This window comes from Podarcis pityusensis (assembly GCF_964106645.2).
Source record: "Podarcis pityusensis genome assembly, chromosome: 3".
Taxonomy (NCBI): Eukaryota; Metazoa; Chordata; class Lepidosauria; order Squamata; family Lacertidae; genus Podarcis; species Podarcis pityusensis.
Window position 1 is genome coordinate 37,952,789 of NC_138026.1, and position 21,478 is coordinate 37,974,266.

Consider the following 21,478-nt stretch of genomic DNA (forward strand, 5'->3'; position numbering starts at 1 on the left):
AACACCAGGTTGGGGAAGGCGGCTCCAGACCTACACAAACTAAGAACTGAAGTAATACTAGGGCAACCAGCTCCTTAAGAAACAGAATGACTAACCAGCCTCAGTACATTAAACAGAATATCACCTGCAAAGCCAGCAGTGTAGTGTTTGTAGAATGCAAATTCCCTGGATGCCACATGAAGTATGTTAGGAAAGCAACTACAGGCCTTAGTACACATTTGAGAAATCATGTCAAAAGCAAATAAGGAGCGGGCAGCCACAATAAAAATAGCCACTTCTAAGTCAGAAACCACAAAGAACTGATGGCTAAAATTCCCAACACATTTCAACACATGTCTATTATCAGGCAAGCAAATATCCATAGACAATAAATAAAATCAGTATGAAAGCAGAAATCTATAAAAGCCCGGAATAACATAAGCGTACCATCTGTGCACAAAATAAATAACTAGTGTGAAAATTAGTAACGTGCAATCCATAAATACCTTAAGAATAACGTGAAGGTGGCATATGGAATCCTTTTGGAAGGACTACTAACAGCAGTTTTATAAAATGATGAACCTTCTTCTCTTACACACATGTATAGAGAGACGATGCATTCTGTGACCCATGAGAGCAGTGTAACAACTGAAACAGGGCAGCAGTGATGGGTGAAATCAGGTTGAGACTTTAATGACTACAGCAGGTAAGCAGGGTTGGCATGGCAGTAAGGCAAGGATTATTGCCTCATTCCAGTCAGCCCATGCTGGTGGAATGGCAGAGCATGGCACCCCACCCTTATCCCATCCGTGGTGATCACCCAGCGTTGAACCCAGGTGTGGTGCAAGCCAGGCATCCAGGTTCTCACTGGGTGGTCAGGGTGAAAAATTCCAGCCAGGTAGCATGCCTTTGTCAACCCTTTCCTCAGGCCCCTTATGGGAGCCCCTTTACTATGCCATTTTTGCCCCACAAAAGTACAGAATTATCTCAGCACCTAATGTAAGCAAAGCTTTATGTCACTGAGGGAAAGGCTGTAAAAACTCCAACTGAGGGCCAACTCAATTTGGGAAGGAAAAAACTTCTTTCTGGCCTTGTAAAGCAGTGAGCCGGGCAGTTAGTTCAGTGAGGCTCTAGCACCAAGAGCAGGTGGGTGGGAAGCTTGTAGGGCAAAATGGCCACAAATCCTCATGGGTGAGGCCTTTTAAGACCTTGGCTCCTCTTGCATCTCCCAAAATCGTGCAGGATGGCCAGCATTCTGTGAGATCTCACAAGAGTTGCAAAGAGATGCAGCATTACACATACACCCACTGCTTTCCGGGCCCCATGCTGCTGGGCAAAGTCAACCCACACACACGTTGCCCTCAGAACAAGGCTTAAAAGTCTAATGGTTTTGAATTACAATCCCTAAGTCTGCTCAGAGTAGCCAAGCCCACTACACAATGAGATAGCTCTATAATTCAAGCTATGAAAAGGCCAACACACAACATTCAAACTAGCTCTGACTTTTCCAGTCGTTTGTGTGAAAAATAATAGTTAAAATTGTGGGGTAAATTCAGACTCCAGAAGGATGAAAAAGCCTGTTTAATGCTGGTTTAAAATCTTGTTTAACTTTTTTATGTTGAAAAAAAATTGTAAATACAACTATGCAATTGACAAAGAAACTGAAACGTAAACAATTCAAAGTCTATCTGTATTTTGCTTGTCAATTTTTTATATACACCCACAAATCAAGGGTTGTGTATAACGAAGTCATTGGACTCGTGGAATGACTTCCAACTGCACAATGGAATTTTGCCTCCTGTTCCTTCCCTTTCCATATCTGCTCTAATGGTTTTCCCAGGCATTCAGAGCTTTTAGGGTGGGGGGGGGTTGCTGGGGGAGGAGAGGGAGGGAAGGTTCTATTCCACATGTGGAATTTGTTCCGTGAGCACAATAACCTCATCTACAAGCACATCAGTGTACGACTATCTGCATTGAAAGTTTATTTGGAACAAATTTTACCACTTCCCATTGAATTTGATCTTTATCTAGAAATAGCATAGAATTTTGCCCACCCCCCCCCCAAAAAAAACCCAGTCACTTTTAGTTTTTCAGGACATGCGAAAGCTCTAAATTTAATCTAAACACCAGTTTCTGAAAGGTGCAAAATGCTTTCAACACTCATCCATCTCAGACCTTTGGTGTACTGAGGGTTGTATTTCAAGAGTTGGCTGCCATCTCCCAAGACAGTGAGATGGTTATTAGAGCAATGTGACTCTCCTGCTTTGGTAACTTCTGAATTATGGAATCACTTGGGATAAGTGGATCTTGTGGGAAATTCCAGAATCAGCACAGGGAAAGGTAGCTTACCTCAGAAAACATTCCCATTTCAGGGCTTCGTTAAGAACATGATTAAATGGTCCCATAGATTTTTTTTTGGGGGGGGAGCAGCTACAATAGGGCAAGCAGCTACAATAAGGGAGCTACAATAAAGCATCTGAAACTCAGGACATGGCAATAACAGGTCCATTGCCCTGCCTATAAGATAACAAAACAGGTAGCTTTTTCATTATCAACACTTTGCTTGGGGAAAGGTGCAAATGATTTGAAATGTGGCTAGAACAGGGAAGTAAGCTCCATGGAAGTAAGCTCCATGGACATATATTAAATCAGATAGCTCCACTCCATTATAACAAATTTATTTATTAGTATCAACAAATAGTCATGTGGCAGTTCATCTAGTCTGAAATAGAATACTGTGAACTCAAAAGCTCACATGCTGCATTGTAAACATTAGTTTGTCCCAATAAATACAGTATTTTGCTTCCCAATATGACACTGGCAAATCTTAAAACACTTAGTAGGAAGTAAACCCTATTGTGCATTGTGGGACTTATTTCTGAGTAGATAAACATAAGATTAAGCTGTCACTCCCATGTCAGTGGGTTTAGATTGAGACTGGAATAGATGCTAATCTAATGGAAAGTAAAATGATTCAAATATATAAGCAAAGCATGCTATACACCCTTTCCTGGACTTTCAAATTTCAGATGAAGGAATTGTACCTTCCTACATAAAAGCTTTGCCAATGAAAAGCTAGTATGTCAGCAGAATGCTAATCTAATACAAGAATTGCTGCTATAAATTTATTGCATCAGCATGATGATTCCATCCCTGTGGTGCATTTTCAGTTATTATCACTGCTCCCGATTATTCTCAGTGAAGGGGTAGCCAAAGGGGGCAAATGTGTTGCTAACAATTCCATCTATTAACAGGAGCAGAAAAGGGTGGGCTCTTCCAATTAAATAGCTACTCTTCAAATTATTACAATTTGACTGGTTGCCAATTATTTTGCAATTCAAGGATGCTCCCACCAATACCAACCTGCCTGTGTATTGAGATTTGCAGGGGAGGCCCCATTTGTGATCCCATTGCTGAGTGAGGTTCAAAGCATGGGGGTACATGGGAGGGCCTTCTCTGCTCTTGCACCACACTTATGGAATTATGTCCCCTTCGAGGTGTGCCCAGCTTCAACATTATTTTGCCGATTAGTGAAGATGTACCTGTTTCAACCAATGGAGTGGGGTAAAGTACATTGTGGATGGACTGTGCTTTACTTTATTCCTGATGGTGGTGGTGTTTACTGGGCAATCTATTATTTACTCTCATTTCAAATATTGCTAATTATGGTTTTTAAGGTAAATGAATCTTCTGTCCTGGCACATTTGGGTGAAGGGCAACTTATAAATAAATAAATAAATAAATAAATAATACATACACGTTTGCAAGTTAAAAACCAACCAACCCATAGATCAGAACAAAAAATTAAGCATTGTTGAAAACTCCCTTAATGTTCCCAATACTAGGTATGTGAGCTACATAGAACTTTTAGTGAGAGATACTTATATTAGATCCTTTTCAGTTAAAAGTTTGGTCCCATGAAATTGGCACACACAAATTAGATGAGGACTGTAGAGCACATGCCTGAAATAACTGGAGGCCGTCTAAGAACTTGGGTTAGATGATTGTGTATTATGTATTCTTGTAAAGTGTGTATTTTTGTAAATTGAGTAAAGGGGCATTTCTTTTGATAGAACTTAGCACTGGTCAATGCAACATTTTATAGTATTGTATTTTTTGCATTTATAGGGATGTTGTTGTTACAATTCACTTTCTTTCAGCATAAAGACTGTTAAAGAATATTCTTAACATACAAAGCCATCCAATTCACCCAGCATATGACAATATGCTATCAAGCTATTACTGGTCCATATGCGTAAATTAATGTATTTTGTAATGTATTTCTTTCAGACATCATTGTTCTCATCGCTTCAATAGCAGTTGTTTCTGCAAAAACTCAGGGTAACATTTTTGCAACATCAGCACTGAGAAGTCTTCGTTTCCTACAGATCCTTCGCATGGTGCGCATGGACCGAAGAGGAGGAACCTGGAAATTGTTAGGTTCAGTGGTTTATGCACATAGCAAGGTAAGGGCCTGTTCATATCCTTCACTTCTCTGAATTTTGTCAGTCATTCATGCATGTATTTCATGCTAAAAAAAGAAAAAAGGAAATACAGAATCCTGCAGCAGTGGTTTTTGTTCAGCATCGACCATTCACATTTGTGTGTATATCTCGGGTAGGGACCCTTCACCTCGCCATGGGGTCAGATATAACCTGCGAGGCCATTTCTCAAAAACCACCTGCTAATGAACTGGTGCCACTGATGGAGGCTGATGTCAGCTGATGGGTGGGGGTTCCATTCTACAATGGCTGCGCCAAGTTGCCCTGCTAGGAATTGGCCCACACAGCCAAAGTAGCCCTGCTCAGTTTGGCTGTGTGCTTCCATTCCCATGCTGGAACATGTTGCTCACCAGGGCAAGGAGGACTGAGCATATTACACCAATCCTGGCCCGACTGCACTGGCTGCCAACTAATTTCTGGGCCCAATACAAAGTGCTGGTTCTGACCCTGCAATCATAATCTGAGGCCCTTCTTCATGTGCCTCCTCCACAAGAGGTCCAGAGGGTAACAACATGAGAGCGAGCCTTTTCTGTGGTAGCCACCCTCTTGTGGAATGCTATCCCCAAGGATGCACACCTGGTGCCTTCATTACATATCTTTAGGCACCAGGCAAAAGCATTCCTCTTCCCACAGGCCTTTGGCTAACTAAACAATCCATGGCTCTTTAAACTATACTGGGGGGTGGGGTTTAAAGAACAGCACAGGAATACTTGCAAGAGGTCTTTCAAACAGCCCAGCACTGCTCTCTAAACCTCTGAAAACCCTAACCCTGGGGTGCTCTTTGACTTTCAGTTTTTGACAGGCTTAAGAGCAACATGGGGCTGCTTGCAAAAGGGCTTTCTAACAGTCCATGTTACACTTTGAGGTCCCAGTATTCATATTGACAACAGATAACTGACAGGTGAGAAGGCCTGCCTACCTTTCAAATTTGGCCTGGCAACATTTTGATTGTGATTGCAAATATAAAACTGTGATACATCAGTATGGCTAACAAAATGGATGCACAACTAACACTCAAAGATACAAGTCAAATATAAGTAAGCAATAAGGGTTGGAGAGATATTAATCTGACTTCCTTGCCAGAAAACATTCACCACCCTGGTATGTGTGAATAGCTGACCTGTGCAAAGTGTTCCCAATCAGTGAGAAAAAAGCAACAGTTCATCTTATCACAGCGTCTCTGATTTATCAATTTCCACAGTAATAGTGGTGTCAGTATGTTGCAGCAAAAACTACACAGAGTTTTATGACACCTAACAAACCTGTGACATAAGCTTTTCTCATTTATTATTATCATTTTCTTAATTTATGAATCACCTTCCACATGAATCTCCGGGTAATTAAAAACTACTGAAAAAAACATGGCAGCATTGACTTGTCCGCTGTTGCAATTAGAGATACCATCTGATCCAAAAACATTAGAGAAAACATACGGATATATAAACAACACCCCATGCCCTCGTCCTAGAAGATAATACTTCAAATCACTTACCTACAGCAAATGCCACACCTCTGAACGTTGCCATCTTGGCTACAGCCCCCTTTGACACTGGAGCAGAGGAAGCTGAAACATTTTACTTTTAAGACTTCAGTATCTCTGCTCTGTTAATCACTGTTACGTAGTCATAATCCAAAGAACCATGCAACTCATTCTGCTTCTCCAAAGGGGCTTTGGTCTCTTGTTTCTTGAACAGCAAAGCCAAGTTGCATAGCAAACGTCTTGAAACTTAGGAGAATTTTTTAAGAGTTTGTGATGGCATGGAGGTCTGCCAAGCACATTCAACCTCTTCGGCTTAACTCAAGAAGCAAATTGCATCTTGGCCCTGAAACAGTATTATACATTGTAATGTATAAGGAAAATTTGCGTACAAAGAATTTTTTTGTATGTAACTAATAAAGTAACTACAGAATATGGAGGTACAAATATTTCAATAAATTGTATTGGTACAGGTAGGTTGTCAAAATACTTGTTTTTAATACTCTTTTTTTATCCTATAGGAATTAATCACCGCCTGGTACATAGGATTTTTAGTATTGATTTTTTCCTCTTTCCTCGTCTACCTGGTTGAAAAAGATACAAATGCTCAATTTTCTACATATGCAGATGCTCTGTGGTGGGGCACAGTAAGTACAGAATCAACTGAACTACATGATTTAGACTATGCAATATTTAAAAACCATGACCTAGCATGAAAGTGCTCCCATGCAGGCTCATTGAAAGGAGATTGTGGCCACTATGCTCTTGCCCAGTCATTCTGCGGCTATGCAGTCATGGTTTGGCTTGGTGTATCATCCAGTCCAGGGCTTGTGATTTAACTCCCCCATACAAACATGAGCTGTAAACCACAGGACAAACCTTGATTACCGCTCAGTATTACTTTGTAAGTCAGGTTCAGATAGCATGCTTTGGCCAGCTATGACTTACTTAGCTCAGTGCAGCACAGAAGCAGAATGACCAGGAAGGAGCCAAGGGGCAGGGAGTTCTTTTCCTTGATTTCTATGATTTCTCTCTAAGCCAAGCATAGGCAAACTCTGGCCCTCCAGATGTTTGGGACTACAGTTCCCATCATCCCTGACCACTGGTCCTGTTAGCTAGGGATGGTGGGAATTGTAGTCCCAAAGATCTGGAGGGCTGGAGTTTGCCTATGCCTGCAGTCTAAGCCATGGTTTGGCTTAGCGTGATATGCAAACCAGTTCATAATCAGAGAAGAAGGCCTTAAGTCATATTGGCAGCAGCTGAATTGTGTTGGTATTTGAAGCTTTGAAGCATATTAGTCCCACATGACAGAATGATCTGTGGATAGAAATGATAAGTGTCCCTTTGGTATGGTTAATTAAGATTTCAGATTTCACTAATTAGAGTAGCTGTATTATAATAAAAAGACACTCATCACTTAACCACATTTGATTAATTTTTGGATTGTTTGCTTAATTAACAGTTAACCGTAGTGTACTGAAATAAATTTTGCTGCATTAAATAACATACCTAGGGAATTAAGAGCCTTTTGATATTATCCTAATTTGGATATACCAGTTCCAGACCTTTTCAAAGATGTGTCTGTTACTGAAGATCATAACAAAAGGAATTTTAAATTCTCTAGAATAGAAACTTAGGGCTAGAGAGACAGAGAGTTTCTGATCTTGATATATGCCAGCTTACAAGATCATTGAGCAGGTGTGGATACACCCCCCACTCACACCTCCTTGCTGTGACTGCATACATCTGTTTTCAAATAGATACACTGAGAGGTTATACGCAATCAATCTGTAATGATTTTTTTTTCCAGAATGAAACCAGTTCTTCAAGAAGTGCTTTTCATGGGCAAAGAATATGCAATAGGTATAGAATGTGGGCTACACGGGGGGGGGGGGAATAATAACTCAATCTACACTGATTCTAGGATAAAATGTAGTAGTAGTAGTAGTAGTAGTATTTTAATTTGTTTCCCACCCTTCACCCTAAGGTCCCAGGGCAGGTTCCAGCAACTAAAACAAAATGTTTAAAACAGCTTACAATCACAAACATAAGTGTCCTGGCAATGTTGCATGTATGCAGCCTTAATCACAGTTACTTAGATTCTAGCCATATGTTACTCAAATTGTCTGTGACATATACTGCAATGTTTTCCTGGGAACCATAATAATAATAATTCATTATTTATAACCATTTCATTCACGGATGCCTATACATTAGCAACCAGGAGTAATACAGGCTATGCATGAGAGATCATTCATTCAGTCTTTAGGCATTTGATTAAGAAACGTGAAAAGAAATGAAGGTGTGAAACATGGGCAGCCAGATCAGATCCCTCCTGCAGTTGCTGCAGCAGTTCCAGCACAAGTGTCTGCTTTCACAGCAAGAGCTCCAGTGGCATCCTCTTTGAAGCAAGTGAGACCATCTGCCCAACTTTGCTCAATTGACTTTTATAAAGACCACCTACCATTCTCAGCCGGCAGTGGCGATTGCAGCCAATCAGGGCTCTCGCTCGGGCAGCGGACCTGTCAGAGCCAGGTTTCTGTCAGGTCTGCTGCCGGGTTTAAAAGCTGAATGCACTGCAAATGGGCAGTGCAGTCAAAACCAGATGTCCCACCCACCCATTCATTGGCCCTGCCTGGAGGTACGCAAGCAGTGCATGCATATAGCCTTGCTGTGGAATTAATCCTCACCGTATTGGGGCCAGGGAGAACTTTGCCTGCAAACAAATTGCGCCTGTCTGAGGGTTTGCCTTCCTCATAGCAACTGGCACAACTTTTGACACGGAAAACGCATTGGGTATGGATCCTTAGCCTAAGCTAGTGCGAGGGATGGGTGCCCCTTCCGCTGCTCCAGGATCAAATTCTGGGTAGCCTGGTAAAAGGGTCCAGGGGTTGGGTTCTGCCTGAAAGCCCAGATTGGGAGGCCAATGGGCCATAGAGCACCCCAGGTTTCATCCTGGCAGGATCTCCCCATAGATCTGCATGATGGTGGGATCCTGAACCCCAGGATCAATCCTGATGAAATATCAGCCAAGCAGATTGGGTCAGGATACATACCAAATGCCTATGCCAAAGCCTACTTACACCTGTAATCAATGATGCTGTGGCCATTTCAATCTCAAGTCAGTGTCATGTCATTCTTTGCTGTTTTGTCTCTTCCTACGGCAGCCTCCAGCCTGCTGTACATGGGCCTGCAAATTCACTCCTTCCCAATTAGCCAGGGCAAGTTGGTGCTGCTGCTCAGTGTAGGTGAGGCCCTGGGGCCAGGCCTTCTGTCCTGCTGCACCCTTCTCCATAGCTCCTAAGGATACAATTGTTTTATCACTCTTGCCCATTTCCCCCCTCCCAATTTGTCATCGGTCCCAGGTTTATATGCACTGCCAACAAACACACCTGTTTAAAATATAAAGTTAAGATTGCTGTTGTGGAAAACCAGTTAGTTAGACTGTTTCAAAGTTGAGGGAAATATATATATATATTCATCGTTACTATTGTTTTTTATTTATATTGCACCATCGGCGTACTTTGTGCTTCACAGAGAAATATAAGCAAAGGCTCTGCCCTAAGGATGTTAGAACCTACATTAGTTCACAATCTGAATGTCTTCTGAATCACACTATTGCAGTGTGAGGGCAAAAACAAGTCCGCTGTTGAGAAGCAGACTTGTGAAGATGTGACATCTCTTTATCGCTCAAGAACCACCCTGCAGCAGGGCTCAAAGGCGGCAAGGAGTCTCTGATACACTTAAAAGGTGTAATGTACTTGTCAGGGGGCTTCAGAACCTGTTGAGCGTGTGAAAGAACAGGCTGGATTCTGTTCAGAGAGAGAGAGAGAGAAGTGCTGCTGTTCTTTCTTTCTAAGGGCTTACAATTATATAAAGATCTACAGGACCCATGGTATATCTCTCTGCTGCGGAGACTGTGAGCCAGCAGTGTCATTAAATATAAATGACAGCTGGCTCTATCCTTTTCATAAGCTCCTCTTCTTTTCTTCAAATGTAGCTTGGAAACATCTCTCTATTCTCCAGTGTCTGGCAGTGATAGCAACCTGGATGAAGGCCAGATTATTCAGGTCCATTCCTGATAAAACAGGTTGATGCTGATTTGCTGAGGAAAGAACTTTGTGGAACTGGCAAGGCCATCAAGGAATGGAAAGATATTTGTTAGTCCTCTGTTAACATTTCAGGTCTTTGCTATCACTACATTTATTTTGGAAATATAATTTATTTTTATTAAGCCAATCAAGAGATAAATTCATGGGACTTGGTTGTAATTTTTTTTTGGGGGGGGGAGAGGGTTAATTCAAAGCTATGGATTGACCCCTTTTTACCTATGCAAAGCAGCAGTCAATGAAAGATTCTGCATGCAGAAGCAAAATAAGAGGTCTCAGATGGGACTGAAAGATAAAACTTTATTAATAGTAATTATAGTTTACAAAACAGTAAAATGACAGCCCTTCCTCAGGGACACAGCTATGGATGATATCCAACTAAGTTGTTCTGCAAGTGCAAGGATTTGTGCTTTCAAAATAGAAGTCCCCTCTTCCTGCCCTTTGCACCCCCTAAGACTGTTCAGGGGGTTCCCCTAACCCTCCAGACCAGATTTTATCCTGTGAAATTGGGGAGGGGCACTGGATGCACAATGACAGAGGAGGGGGAAAGTTCTATTGCACAAGCATAAGTCCTTGCACTGATGAAACAAGATAGAATCCAACCTCTGGCTTAGACCTTTTTTACCAAACAAAGCAGCATTGTTTTGCAAATTTGCATGTGGAACAGCATGCAATCTGGTTGCCTAGGTGTGGCCATTCAAGCTCTGTGCAGATGTAGTTAATGGTAAATGAAATCAGGGCACTGTATCCATATCAGAGGCATAGAGGAAGGGGTGTGTAAGATACCGTTCTGTCTTGTCATCAGTGATGGTGGCACAGGGTTATGTACTGAGTTGAATAGGATCCAAAATGCAGCAATCTGATTGGTCCTAGAACAATAGGATTCAGAATGCAGCAGTCTGGTTGGTCCGCAGGAGCCACCCAATCCAACTCCAGGTGGAAGTGGATCCGCAACCAGATTGGCCTACAGGTGAATCCCGGAATTAGCCAATCCCGGGGGGCCCATTGTGTAAATAATGTATATAAAGCAGACATTTCAGGGGAACTCCCACTCCTCACTACTATGAGCTGAATAAAGAGCATTGAAATCCACACTTGACTCTGAGTATCTTTCACACAGGATCTGCACAATATGTGCCCATGATAGTTATACAGTTGAGTTTCACACAGCAGTATTGACAGCAGGGAAAGCTCTACTGTTATTTAAAGAGTAAAAACAAATTGCAGCTTAAGAGAGGAGTTCCCTCCCCAAGGGGTTCTGCAAATAAAAGGGTTGATGACGTAAGTTCCCCGCAATGAAAAAGTCAAGTCATTGTTTCTCCTCTAAAAGAAGATTCTTAAAAAAATATTATGCTAGACTGCCTCTAAAATAGGGTCTCCAGTAGCATGTATTTCTGAATTTGTTGTCATTCTTAAAAGCTACAGTGATGAGCATGGTTTAACGGTTAAAATACCTTCCAAATGAACTTCATTGAATGGTCTTGTATACACATTTTATGGTATTTTCTTAAAACATAATTGAGGGTTTTCCTGGTCTTTCTCTGGTGTCTCTCATTTGAGAATATATTTCAACTAATCTACTTGTTTAGACATCCAGATTAATTCTAAACTAAATCTCTCTGTTATCTCAGGGTTCATATGCAGTTGCTTCAAGGGAGTCCGATTCTGCTATTTAACAAATTGGCATGCTGCATGTGCAAGTGTGGATTCTTAGATCTAGTTGCTGAAGTGTGGGAGGCATTTGCAAGCAAAAATCAGCCACCAGGAGGGGAGTTAACCCTTTCTATGCCCCCTCATTCACCCCAACAATACCCCCAGGCCACTTCCCACCTGCAGGCAGGCTTACATCCAGTTTCTGAGAAGGGGGGAAATATCAAAAACAGCTTGAAGCATTTGAAGCTGGTCTATGATTAAGGCAATGGAGGCAGCTCCAGCAGTCTCATTCTGCCCTTAGCCTGCCTGCCTTCCTATTTACAAGCAGTCCATGGGATGGTACTGCCTGTCAGCTTCCTCCTTAGGTTCAGTGTTGCCTTTGTAGAACTCAACAGGGATGAGGAGGAAGACAAAATGGGAATTGGTTGGCTCTGGCCTCCCTTGCTATTAGTCTCCCTGCCTTCCCAATCCTACCAGTCCCAGTGGACACCAATTTGTTCCAGAGGTCCGTACTTAACTACTAATTTGAGGAATGAGGTGGTTTTTTGTGAGCAAGCCCCATTCAAATCACTACGTATGGACCAGGAAAATTTCATATTTTGGTTGCTCTTTTATCATTTTGCCATTGTGAATATTGCCCAGTTAATGTTAAAATTATCGACATCTGTGCCATCCACTTTTTTTCTCACAGTGAATTATATTTGTTTCTTTTCAGATCACATTGACAACAATTGGCTATGGAGATAAAACCCCCCTCACCTGGCTAGGAAGGCTACTTTCTGCAGGGTTTGCACTGCTTGGCATTTCTTTCTTTGCATTGCCTGCTGTGAGTATCTTTACAACTGTTTGCAAAACTTCAAACGCTTTAAGCTGGCATACATGGGAAACAACACTGGGACAGTTATTTGTATGGCACTGCAATTTCTGCAATCTACAATGCGGAAAATTGAAGCTGCTTTCAAAGCTCATTTATTGTCCTGTGATAACTGTAAAATCTATCTGATAAGTCCCAGAATTTATTTTGGTAATATTGTACCCATATATCGTTCCATAAGCAGTAGGCAGCTTTTTATGTGAGGCATGTTAGTAAGGCTTATTGGGAATGGGACATTCAGCCCCCACTATCCATAAATGACAAGATTTAGTCCACCCTAGTTCCCCATCTATCCACATGGTTGATGTGGGCAGGATCTGAAGTGGCTAAAGAAACTGCTTCCTGCCATCAATACAGATATCCCCAGTGGAAAATATATCTGCCTCGTCCAAAAACACACGTCATTGTGTGGTTATGTGATCTGCAGTGAAGATCTAGTAATTAATATATCACTGTGATTTTCATGCAGATCCAGTCAGGGCTTTTTTTGGCAAATGTAATGATATTATCCTTGTAATGTTTTTTGGATTGTCAAAAAGCATCCAGAAGAAATTTTACTCGTCTTGCAGGAGGTTAGGGAACACACTGTTCTATCCTCTTGAGCTTCTTAGTATAATTATGAATATTCTCAACCTATTTCAGCTGAGATGCAAAAAAATAATAATGGTGATATAATTAACCAAATTGTTTCCATGCCTTGCAGGCATGCTGTGTTATATTAATAATTAAAGTGAAGCATTTACCTTAGAGTTTATAAGTCAGAAATGTTATTTCTGATCCAGCTGCTAACTACTGGTCTTGAAGGAAGGAAACTGTATAATCTGTGCTGAAATTCTTGTGAACCTAGATAAACTTGCCTGCCTGCTGACACTGACACCTAGCTGTGAGTTTTAGTAACATGTACTGGAATATTTTCCATGTTCCTTTTAAATGATCATTGTATACAGTACTTCTAAAAAGTTTGCTTCTATAAATAAATAACCCGAACACCCCTGGGGCCACAATACAAGTCTTTTATTCAGAAGTATAAGGTGATATAGCACAGTGGTTAAAAAAATGTGCTATGACCCAGAGGTCCCTGATTTAACTATTAAATCACCCTATGCTCACTTAGGTTAACTTTAGGCAAGCCACTATTTTTCAGTCTCAACCTTTCAAATGGAGTGTGAGAAAAATACTACTACATTATATGGCATAATTGTGATGCTTCTTTAAGACATACGTTTGGTGGAAGTAAACAAAAGTGCTGCTGAATTTGCAGGTTTCCTGTCTTCACACTTAAGTCCAGTTTAAAGGAATCCCAGTTGAGCTCTTTCAGTAATTTCACTGATATTTAGGGCTAAATCATACGTTGTGTTGAAGCTCCCAATATGGTTTTCATTCGTAAAAACACAGCATTCCATGCATTTGTATTGGGGCTGCAGCATGGGGCAGAGGTTTTCTCCTCCCTTCCTCCTGCACTACGACCCCAGTACAGATTGCCCACTCAAGCTGCTATTAAGTGCACGGGGGGGGGGGGGTAGACTACATGTTTACTCAGCTATTTCACATTTTTAAACTAACCCCTGGTTTTCTACAAAGGGGCACTGGAGCTGAGTGATTTACAGGTAAAAGCTCACAGATGAGAGGAGGGTGCTTAACCCTTCCCCCTGTCATTTGCACCTTGCAATTTCCATTTGCCATTACCCTTTCTACATTGTTCGATACACATGTTGGAAAATGTCTGGAATACGTATGGGGGTGTACATATTGGGGTGGGGGGTGTAGGAGAAAAGGAGTAGGCAAAAAAAGGTTAATCACTCTCCTCTCACCTGTCATTTTTTCCTGGCAAATCATCCCTTCTTTACAATGGAAAACTTGTGAAAACACAAGTTGGCAACATAGCATGCACTTCTGGGCATAGAGCCAAACTGAACAGTGAGGTGTAAATGGTAAACATGGTGATGGTAGATTCTTTCTGAATTGCTTTAAAACTGGACTGGGACAATTCAAAACACAGGCTGCGGATAGGAGAGGGTTAGTAAAACCTCTTCTGCCTGCACTTTCCCCCAAAAACTGCCTGTCCTCATTTTGCTCCTGGCTGGGCACCAAGACTTTTGACTGAAGTCCCTTTTGAGATAGAAAAACCTGAAGAAACGTTGTTCAGGGGAAATGTATGAGCAAGGGAAAGCTTCAACAGCTTTCCTTCCACCAACCACTACTGTGCTTTAAATTGCTCTGCTCCCTATATTGTAGAGAATGGGCACAACCCTGTATTGTCTGGCCACTAAACACACTTGATTTGCTCCAGATTGTGTCCAATGTGTTATTTCAAGTATCCAAAGAGTGGAGGAGCCATGCTTACTATGGCAGGTGCTACTTGTATGTGTAACACTTCTAGATGATTTTAAAGATTGTATGCTCTTAACCCCTTACCAAAACGACTATCCTGACCATGAATATTTGTCATACTGTACTGCACTGCAGGGCATTCTTGGGTCAGGATTTGCATTAAAAGTACAGGAACAGCATCGTCAGAAACATTTTGAAAAAAGAAGGAATCCCGCTGCCAGTTTAATTCAAGTAAGTGCCAAATGAATCAGATTTTTTGAAAAGTTTTCGTTCAGGGATATTACAATCCATATCATGCAAAGTTGTAAAAGAAATGCAAACATTATCCAGATTATTTGCCATGTTGCAGTAAATATCTTCCTCCCATCTAGCTAGGGACCATGCACATATGGAACTGGACTTCTGCACACACAGTCCAAACTGGGTGGGAAATCATGCACAAAAACTGTGATTCATCAAGTTGCTGGGATGCTTCACGTGTATTTCTTTTTAAAACCTGAAATCAAGCCAATCTGGTGCTCAGGGGTAGGGGCTAGATTCTGTCCCTCATGTTCCTGCCTTCCTACTAAATGGCTGATTGGCACTATTTCAGATTTTTTTAAAAGAGGGCTACATGTACACAACTAGTATGTCCTCTGTTAAACTGAATTCTTGGCTACAATCCACCACTTACTGCTGAATTCATAACAACAATTCCTGTTGATGTCAATAGATGCTGTTTGTGCTCGACATGTCTCATGTTCAGTGCTTGGATAACACACTGTATGTAGTGTTTTCAAGAAGTAATCACTCCAGAAGACCTAGAAAGATACAAACTGTGTGATATTTTGCATGACACAGTTTACAATATAGTTTTCTATAAAAACCCAGAACTGATAAATAAAAGTCAGATTAAATTATGGCACAGCACCATCGCCCACATTCAATTAATTATTAGTAGTGGGTCTCTGACACTGTGCCAGGGGGTAAATACATTCAGTTTGAAGGAAGAGACCTCTGTCCAAACAATTCACTACAACAGTTTGAATGATTGATCACAATAGCTGTTGGCCTAAAATTATGGGCACCTTCCCAGTGGTGGCATTGATGTGTAGAAGGAATCAAACAAAGTAAATCGAAATGTTAGCATATTTGATGTTTTAAACAGCTGCTTCATTTAATTACATTTTCTTTTAGTGCAATAGATTTCACTTCGTTGCTGTTTTGAATACTGCACGTTGTGTTGCTTGGCTTTTTTCACACCCAGTTAAATCGAGGTTTATATCCAAAGTGATTGTCTAGTATGCTGCCTGAGCTATTATTTAAGAGCCCAGAATCAATTTTCCATTCTTTGTGTGTGTGTGCGTGCACACACACACACACATTATTCCTTTGAAAACCAAATTTAATCTCCTCTGAAAGACTTTAGCAGAACTGATTCCTGAATTATGCTGGATCATGCCCACAGAGTACAACTGCCAAATGTCTCTTTGGGGATCAGTCAGTCATTTCCTCAGCCTGTCATTTATGCTTGCCTTGGAAGGTGAGGTCTGAGCAATCACAGAGCATTCCCACTCCCAAAACAGAATGATAGCTGGGAGGAAAGGGAACCTATCAAAACTGTTGTGCTGACATGACCACTGGACAAGTTCCAGGCTGTGCACAGTTCCTGGCAAGCATGGGAGCCTCCTTTGTACATGGTTTGTAACAACATGGGAGGGATGCATATTGCTGTCAAAACCTCAACAGGGTTAATTTAAAAATGTGTGTGTGTTTTCATATTGGAAGGAGGGAAGAGATAGGAATTCACTTTCTATATTTGCTGAATTGCAGCTATATACTGTTATGAGCCAGCAACTGTCAATTAAGAGCCTGCATGAATATGGACTTTACAAACTGCAGATTCATCCCCACACTTGAGAATGGCAGCCCAAGCAGTGACGGTGAGCCGCCATCTCACTTTATGCCAGTAGTGTCAGTTTAGCCCAGGATTCACACCTGATGAACTCAAGACAGAGTAGTTACAGACAGCCTTCTCTGCCTGAAGTCTCTACTCCCCAAGGACCAGTGCAGAAATACCACAAAGGGCTTTTAATGGTATCAGACACGGCCTAAAGATAAGAAGACACCCCCACCCCCATCCCTCATACAGAAACTTACCAGACCGGCAGCTGAATCTTAAACCAACACTGTCAATGAGACAGCGTCTAACTCCACCACACCTGAGGGGAACAGGCAACAAAGGGGGGAGCAGGGCATATAGAGTTCTGCCCTTCAACACTTCACCACCATATCACTCACTACTCTTGCCTGGGACCTTGGTGCTACCCAGTCAAACAAATGCTGCAATGCAGTAGCACTATCTTGCATCCCATGGCATATATGTGATGCCTGCTGGAGTGCGTAGCCTGGGCTGCTAGCTCGTACATTGGGAGAAGGCAACTAAATGAAAGAGCCAGGCCAACCAGAAAGCAAGGATTGTTCTGCCAATGCACCAGGTCCTAAGGATAGGAGCAGCAGAGGGGTGAAGAGGGACTGCCAGACACAGCCTCATTCTGCCTCATGGTGCTGGAAGACCTGGCCATATTGATTGGGGCTCAACTTTGTCTTAGAATTGCATAAGGCATCCAATGATGAAGGCCGTTATTTTTTGCACAGGATCTAAATCTCTCGATTTGTACTAAAATGAAAAGTAGAAAGAATGTGAAATTTGAAAAACTGGGACTAGAAACCACTATCCTAGAAATATAGCCTGTTCATACGATTTATTATTAGCTTTATGATATGCTTAGTAGTGTACAGACATAGTGTCGTGGTTGAAAGTGTGAGCAGGGAGCTTCCTGGTTCAAAATCTTGCCTCAGCCATGAATTTACAACATGGCCTCAGTACTATTGAGAATAATGTATGCAAAATACCATATAAAGTTTATCATCACACTAAAAGATGTGTTCTCCAAGATAATTGTATTTGGTATTAATCTTATTTATTGTAATATTTTCAAATGCTGATTACCAGGATAAACAACTAACAGTTGTTGCTAAATACCTCCAGGTTTATGAGAATGCAACTTGATATTGACTATAATGCACTGTTAAAATCATTTGAGATAAATGTCAAATGCACACACACAGAGCAGCAAAATAGTTTCTTAAAGTTGTGGTAGATTAGTCCTTCTATTTTATTGAGCAACCCAAGCTACTGTAGGATTGAATACAGAACTCTGCTTGGCAGCCCCTAGCACGACCTTCCAAAAGGTTGGGAGACCCTCTGTAACATCATGGGAGGTGGGCTGGGGGCTGCAAGGGAATGGAGGGAAATCAAGTGAAAACTGCCCCCACCCCTTCCCTTCCTTCAGCAGGAAACCTTTGCTGGATTCCAGTTTCTCCACAAATGAAAGGAGCCCTTCCATTGAAATTGTGACTTTCTTGTGTACAGTTTTCTTGTGAATTTTAATACTTAACCAACTCTTCATTGCACTCTGCAAGCATAACCATACTGAACTAATTATTTAAGCCAAAGTAACAGGTATTGGTTCCAGCTTGAACAAAATGCAGATTTTCCATAGCGATAACGATGCTTTCATTTCACATACTGTTGGCTCCTTTGTGCTTTCTATTGTTTCCTTTTCACAAGGTGCTTGGCGGTTTTATGCTACTGATTGCAGACGAACAAGCTGACAGCCACTTGGCAATATTATGAAAGTATTCTTCCATCCCTTAGGCATGTATCAGTGCTATGAATGACACAAAAAAGCCATGACTTGTATTGGTATACTAATATGCTTTTCTTTTCTTTTTTGTTTCATCCCCTGCTCCCTCTTGCCTTTATTTCCCTTTCTTTATCATATATCCTGTATGTAGTGTGTATGGCGTAGTTATGCAGCTGATGAGAAATCCGTTTCCATTGCTACCTGGAAGCCTCATTTGAAGGCCTTGCATACCTGCAGCCCAACAAAGTAGGTAAAAATTTGGCAGTTGGTGCTGTACTTGATGTCTGTTTTGAGCTTATAAAAATCAGTGTGTGGTTTTGTCTTGTTGTCCTCCCCCCCCCCTTTTAATACCACTCATTAAGGAACTTAGGTAGCAAACTGGGGCAATTACACATCCTCCAAACATAATGACAAATCGGATTCCCATTTTCTTTTGTTTCTGAGCCATTATTACAACAAAGCAATAGAAGATTTTTTCAGCCACCAGGCCCTCAAAGCCCTGCTGGAAGTTAATCTTCTAATAGCATCTAGGCAAAATATTACCTGTATTGGACTCAGTTAATGCTAATTCATCCTACTTCACATGGTTGGTGATATATTATTCCAATCTCTAGGGCACCACACTGGCTACCCCTGCATTATTTATTGTCGATTTCTAGCAGCTTAGACCTGCTGACTTCCATTGGTTTCTCTCAATCTAATTGTGCTTAGAGTTAGAAGAAAAAGCAGGCGTAAAAACAGCATGTAGGTCAAAGGGCCACACTAATTTATACCAGCAGAGGTTTTGTCTTGTTACTATTCAGATTAGGAAAAGACTGAATGAAACCCAACCAACTGGTTAATTCACCACAAACAATTTGCTGCTTCTTTCAGTTTGCAGTACTGTGCTTTTTGCATAAAGCTGCTGTGTTTTTCTTTTTCTTTGTAATAAACAGAAGCTTAAATGTCACCATGTTATCCTTACTGTCAATTACATTCCACATGTTTCCTCTTCCTGTGAGAAACCTGTGTAGGAGGGTGTTAGTAATAAAACTGATACGGCTGTTCTTCATTCCCATTAGATGGGTCATACTGATATGAATCCTGGGAAACATCTATTTTCAGTGGGAGAGAAATGCGTAGCTTTCTACTTCTATGTGTAATGGAAATGCAGATAACAATATCATTTTGTCATATACGTTCCTTGTTAGATAATCATAGTTGACACAGAGCCCCTATTCATTTTAGGGCAGAATTTGGTTGGGAGAAACATGCCTATTGAAGCAGAAATTCTATATTAAAAGATTAATCAAAATAATGCTTTTTAATTACAAACACACACACACAACAATATAAATTGGGCATCCTTCTAGGAATTATGACAACAAAATAATGATTGTATTATCTACCTTAGAAAGTGTTTTCCAGAATAAAGTTCTAGAAGTTTAGGATGGATTCTAGCATGTTTTCATATGAAACAGCAATTCTTGTTATTTCTTTTGCTTTAAAAACTGTCACCTAACCATTTTGAGCTGTAAGAATAAGTGAAGATGGAAAACAAATAGATTCTGAACAAGAATCCTATACACTCCTAAACTCCTTACTCTCTCCTCTAGAGCTGAGACTTTGGTGTGGGTGGCGCTGTCGGTTAAACCACAGAGCCTAGAGCTTGCCGATCAGAAGGTCGGCGGTTCGAATCCCTGCGACGGGGTGAGCTCCCGTTGCTCAGTCTCTGCTCCTGCCAACCTAGCAGTTCGAAAGCACGTCTAAGTGCAAGTAGATAAATAGGTACCACTCCGGCAGGAAGGTAAACGGCGTTTCCGTGCGCTGCTCTGGTTTGCCAGAAGCGGCTTCGTCATGCTGGCCACATGACCCGGAAGCTGTACGCCGGCTCCCTCGGCCAATAAAGCGAGATGAGCGCTGCAACCCCAGAGTCGGTCACAACTGGACCTAATGGTCAGGGGTCCCTTTACCTTTACCTGTCTTATAGAAGGGAACTGAAAGTAGTGTGGAGTTCTCAAGACCCATTTGTTGTGGCTAAACTATAACTGTTACTGCTATTTTGCCTAACAACAATAAAATATGGGGCAGACATACAACTGTTTAAAAAGACAAAGGGTGGCAGAGAGAGATTATGTTTCAGTCTAGTTTGTCTTCTCTTCCATTTTCCCCACTTGGATGGGCACAGAAAGCTGATTTGTAAATTTCATCTAATTGGCAGGCACAAAGCTCATGATTGCTCCACTGGAACTCCTAAAAGCTTCAAAATAAAAATATTTTGTTCTCAGAGGCCAGAAATGTTGGTTTTAATTGTGTTTTAGACAATCACCTGTTTAGACTTAAGAGTTATCTAAGTTATGTAAACAGTTAAGTCATAGTCTGACTAAATATATTACAGTACACTTCTGGCCAAGGAAAAATATTATCTGACATCAGTCCTCTGTGTGAAATCTCAGGTCCCAATTACTACGTCAAATGTGCTCCATTAAAACAGATATCTGCATCTAATAATAAGCCTACAGCTTTCTGTTATCTGTATATCAGCACCTGCATTTTGCCTAAATAAGTGCTTTGCCAACTCATTCAATAATGGTATGTATTAAGCGCATTTAGCATGCCTTGAGGTGCTGTTCAGATATTTTTTCTGATGTCACGGTAGTTATATTAGTACCTGCTTGAATGTTTTGTGTTTGCTTTATAAAATGTTATTATTAAATGTATTAATTTGATTAACGCAGCCAGCCGTGATATAGTGTTTATCTAATAATGTTTGTAACCACATCATAATCGGTACTGCCAGCATAACAAATTTCTTTCTTCCCCAAACTTTCTCTCTTCCGTTCTTTGACACCTGAAGGAAAGAACAAGGGGAAGCATCTAGCAGG

The 21,478-nt window shown here is 41.2% G+C and overlaps 2 protein-coding genes and 2 long non-coding RNA genes across 33 annotated transcripts in view; 2 read left to right on the forward strand and 2 right to left on the reverse strand.

The window, feature by feature from the left end:
* KCNQ5 (potassium voltage-gated channel subfamily Q member 5) overlaps window positions 1–21,478 on the forward strand; it is a 272,747-nt gene that overhangs the window by 227,239 nt on the left and 24,030 nt on the right. For all 4 annotated transcript variants that reach the window (XM_080997992.1, XM_080997989.1, XM_080997990.1 and 1 more), the window contains exons 4-9: window positions 4,270–4,445; window positions 6,480–6,605; window positions 12,436–12,546; window positions 15,061–15,156; window positions 18,766–18,860; window positions 21,451–21,477. In XM_080997992.1, coding sequence (XP_080854118.1) covers window positions 4,270–4,445; window positions 6,480–6,605; window positions 12,436–12,546; window positions 15,061–15,156; window positions 18,766–18,860; window positions 21,451–21,477 — 631 coding nt within the window. The remainder of the gene's footprint in view (window positions 1–4,269; window positions 4,446–6,479; window positions 6,606–12,435; window positions 12,547–15,060; window positions 15,157–18,765; window positions 18,861–21,450; window position 21,478) is intronic.
* LOC308472871 lies at window positions 694–2,037 on the forward strand. The gene is made up of 2 exons (XR_013983794.1): window positions 694–817; window positions 922–2,037. It is a non-coding gene; the product is annotated as an uncharacterized lncRNA (long non-coding RNA).
* LOC308472827 (uncharacterized protein) overlaps window positions 7,623–21,478 on the reverse strand; it is a 49,330-nt gene continuing 35,474 nt past the window's right edge. For 11 of the 27 annotated variants that reach the window (XM_080998092.1, XM_080998089.1, XM_080998076.1 and 8 more), the window contains 2 exons: window positions 15,599–15,725; window positions 7,623–10,036 (listed from right to left, as the gene is read on the reverse strand). In XM_080998092.1, coding sequence (XP_080854218.1) covers window positions 9,927–10,036; window positions 15,599–15,725 — 237 coding nt within the window. In that variant the 3' untranslated portion in view covers window positions 7,623–9,926. Of the gene's footprint in view, window positions 10,037–12,552; window positions 13,237–15,462; window positions 15,726–18,065; window positions 18,639–20,002; window positions 21,445–21,478 lie in introns of those variants that run through there. The other 16 variants (XR_013983730.1, XR_013983731.1, XR_013983732.1 and 13 more) reach the window with 5 other exon arrangements.
* On the reverse strand, window positions 10,350–12,429 carry LOC308472855. The gene is made up of 2 exons (XR_013983779.1): window positions 11,197–12,429; window positions 10,350–10,895 (listed from the first exon to the last, which is right to left on the reverse strand). It is a non-coding gene; the product is annotated as an uncharacterized lncRNA (long non-coding RNA).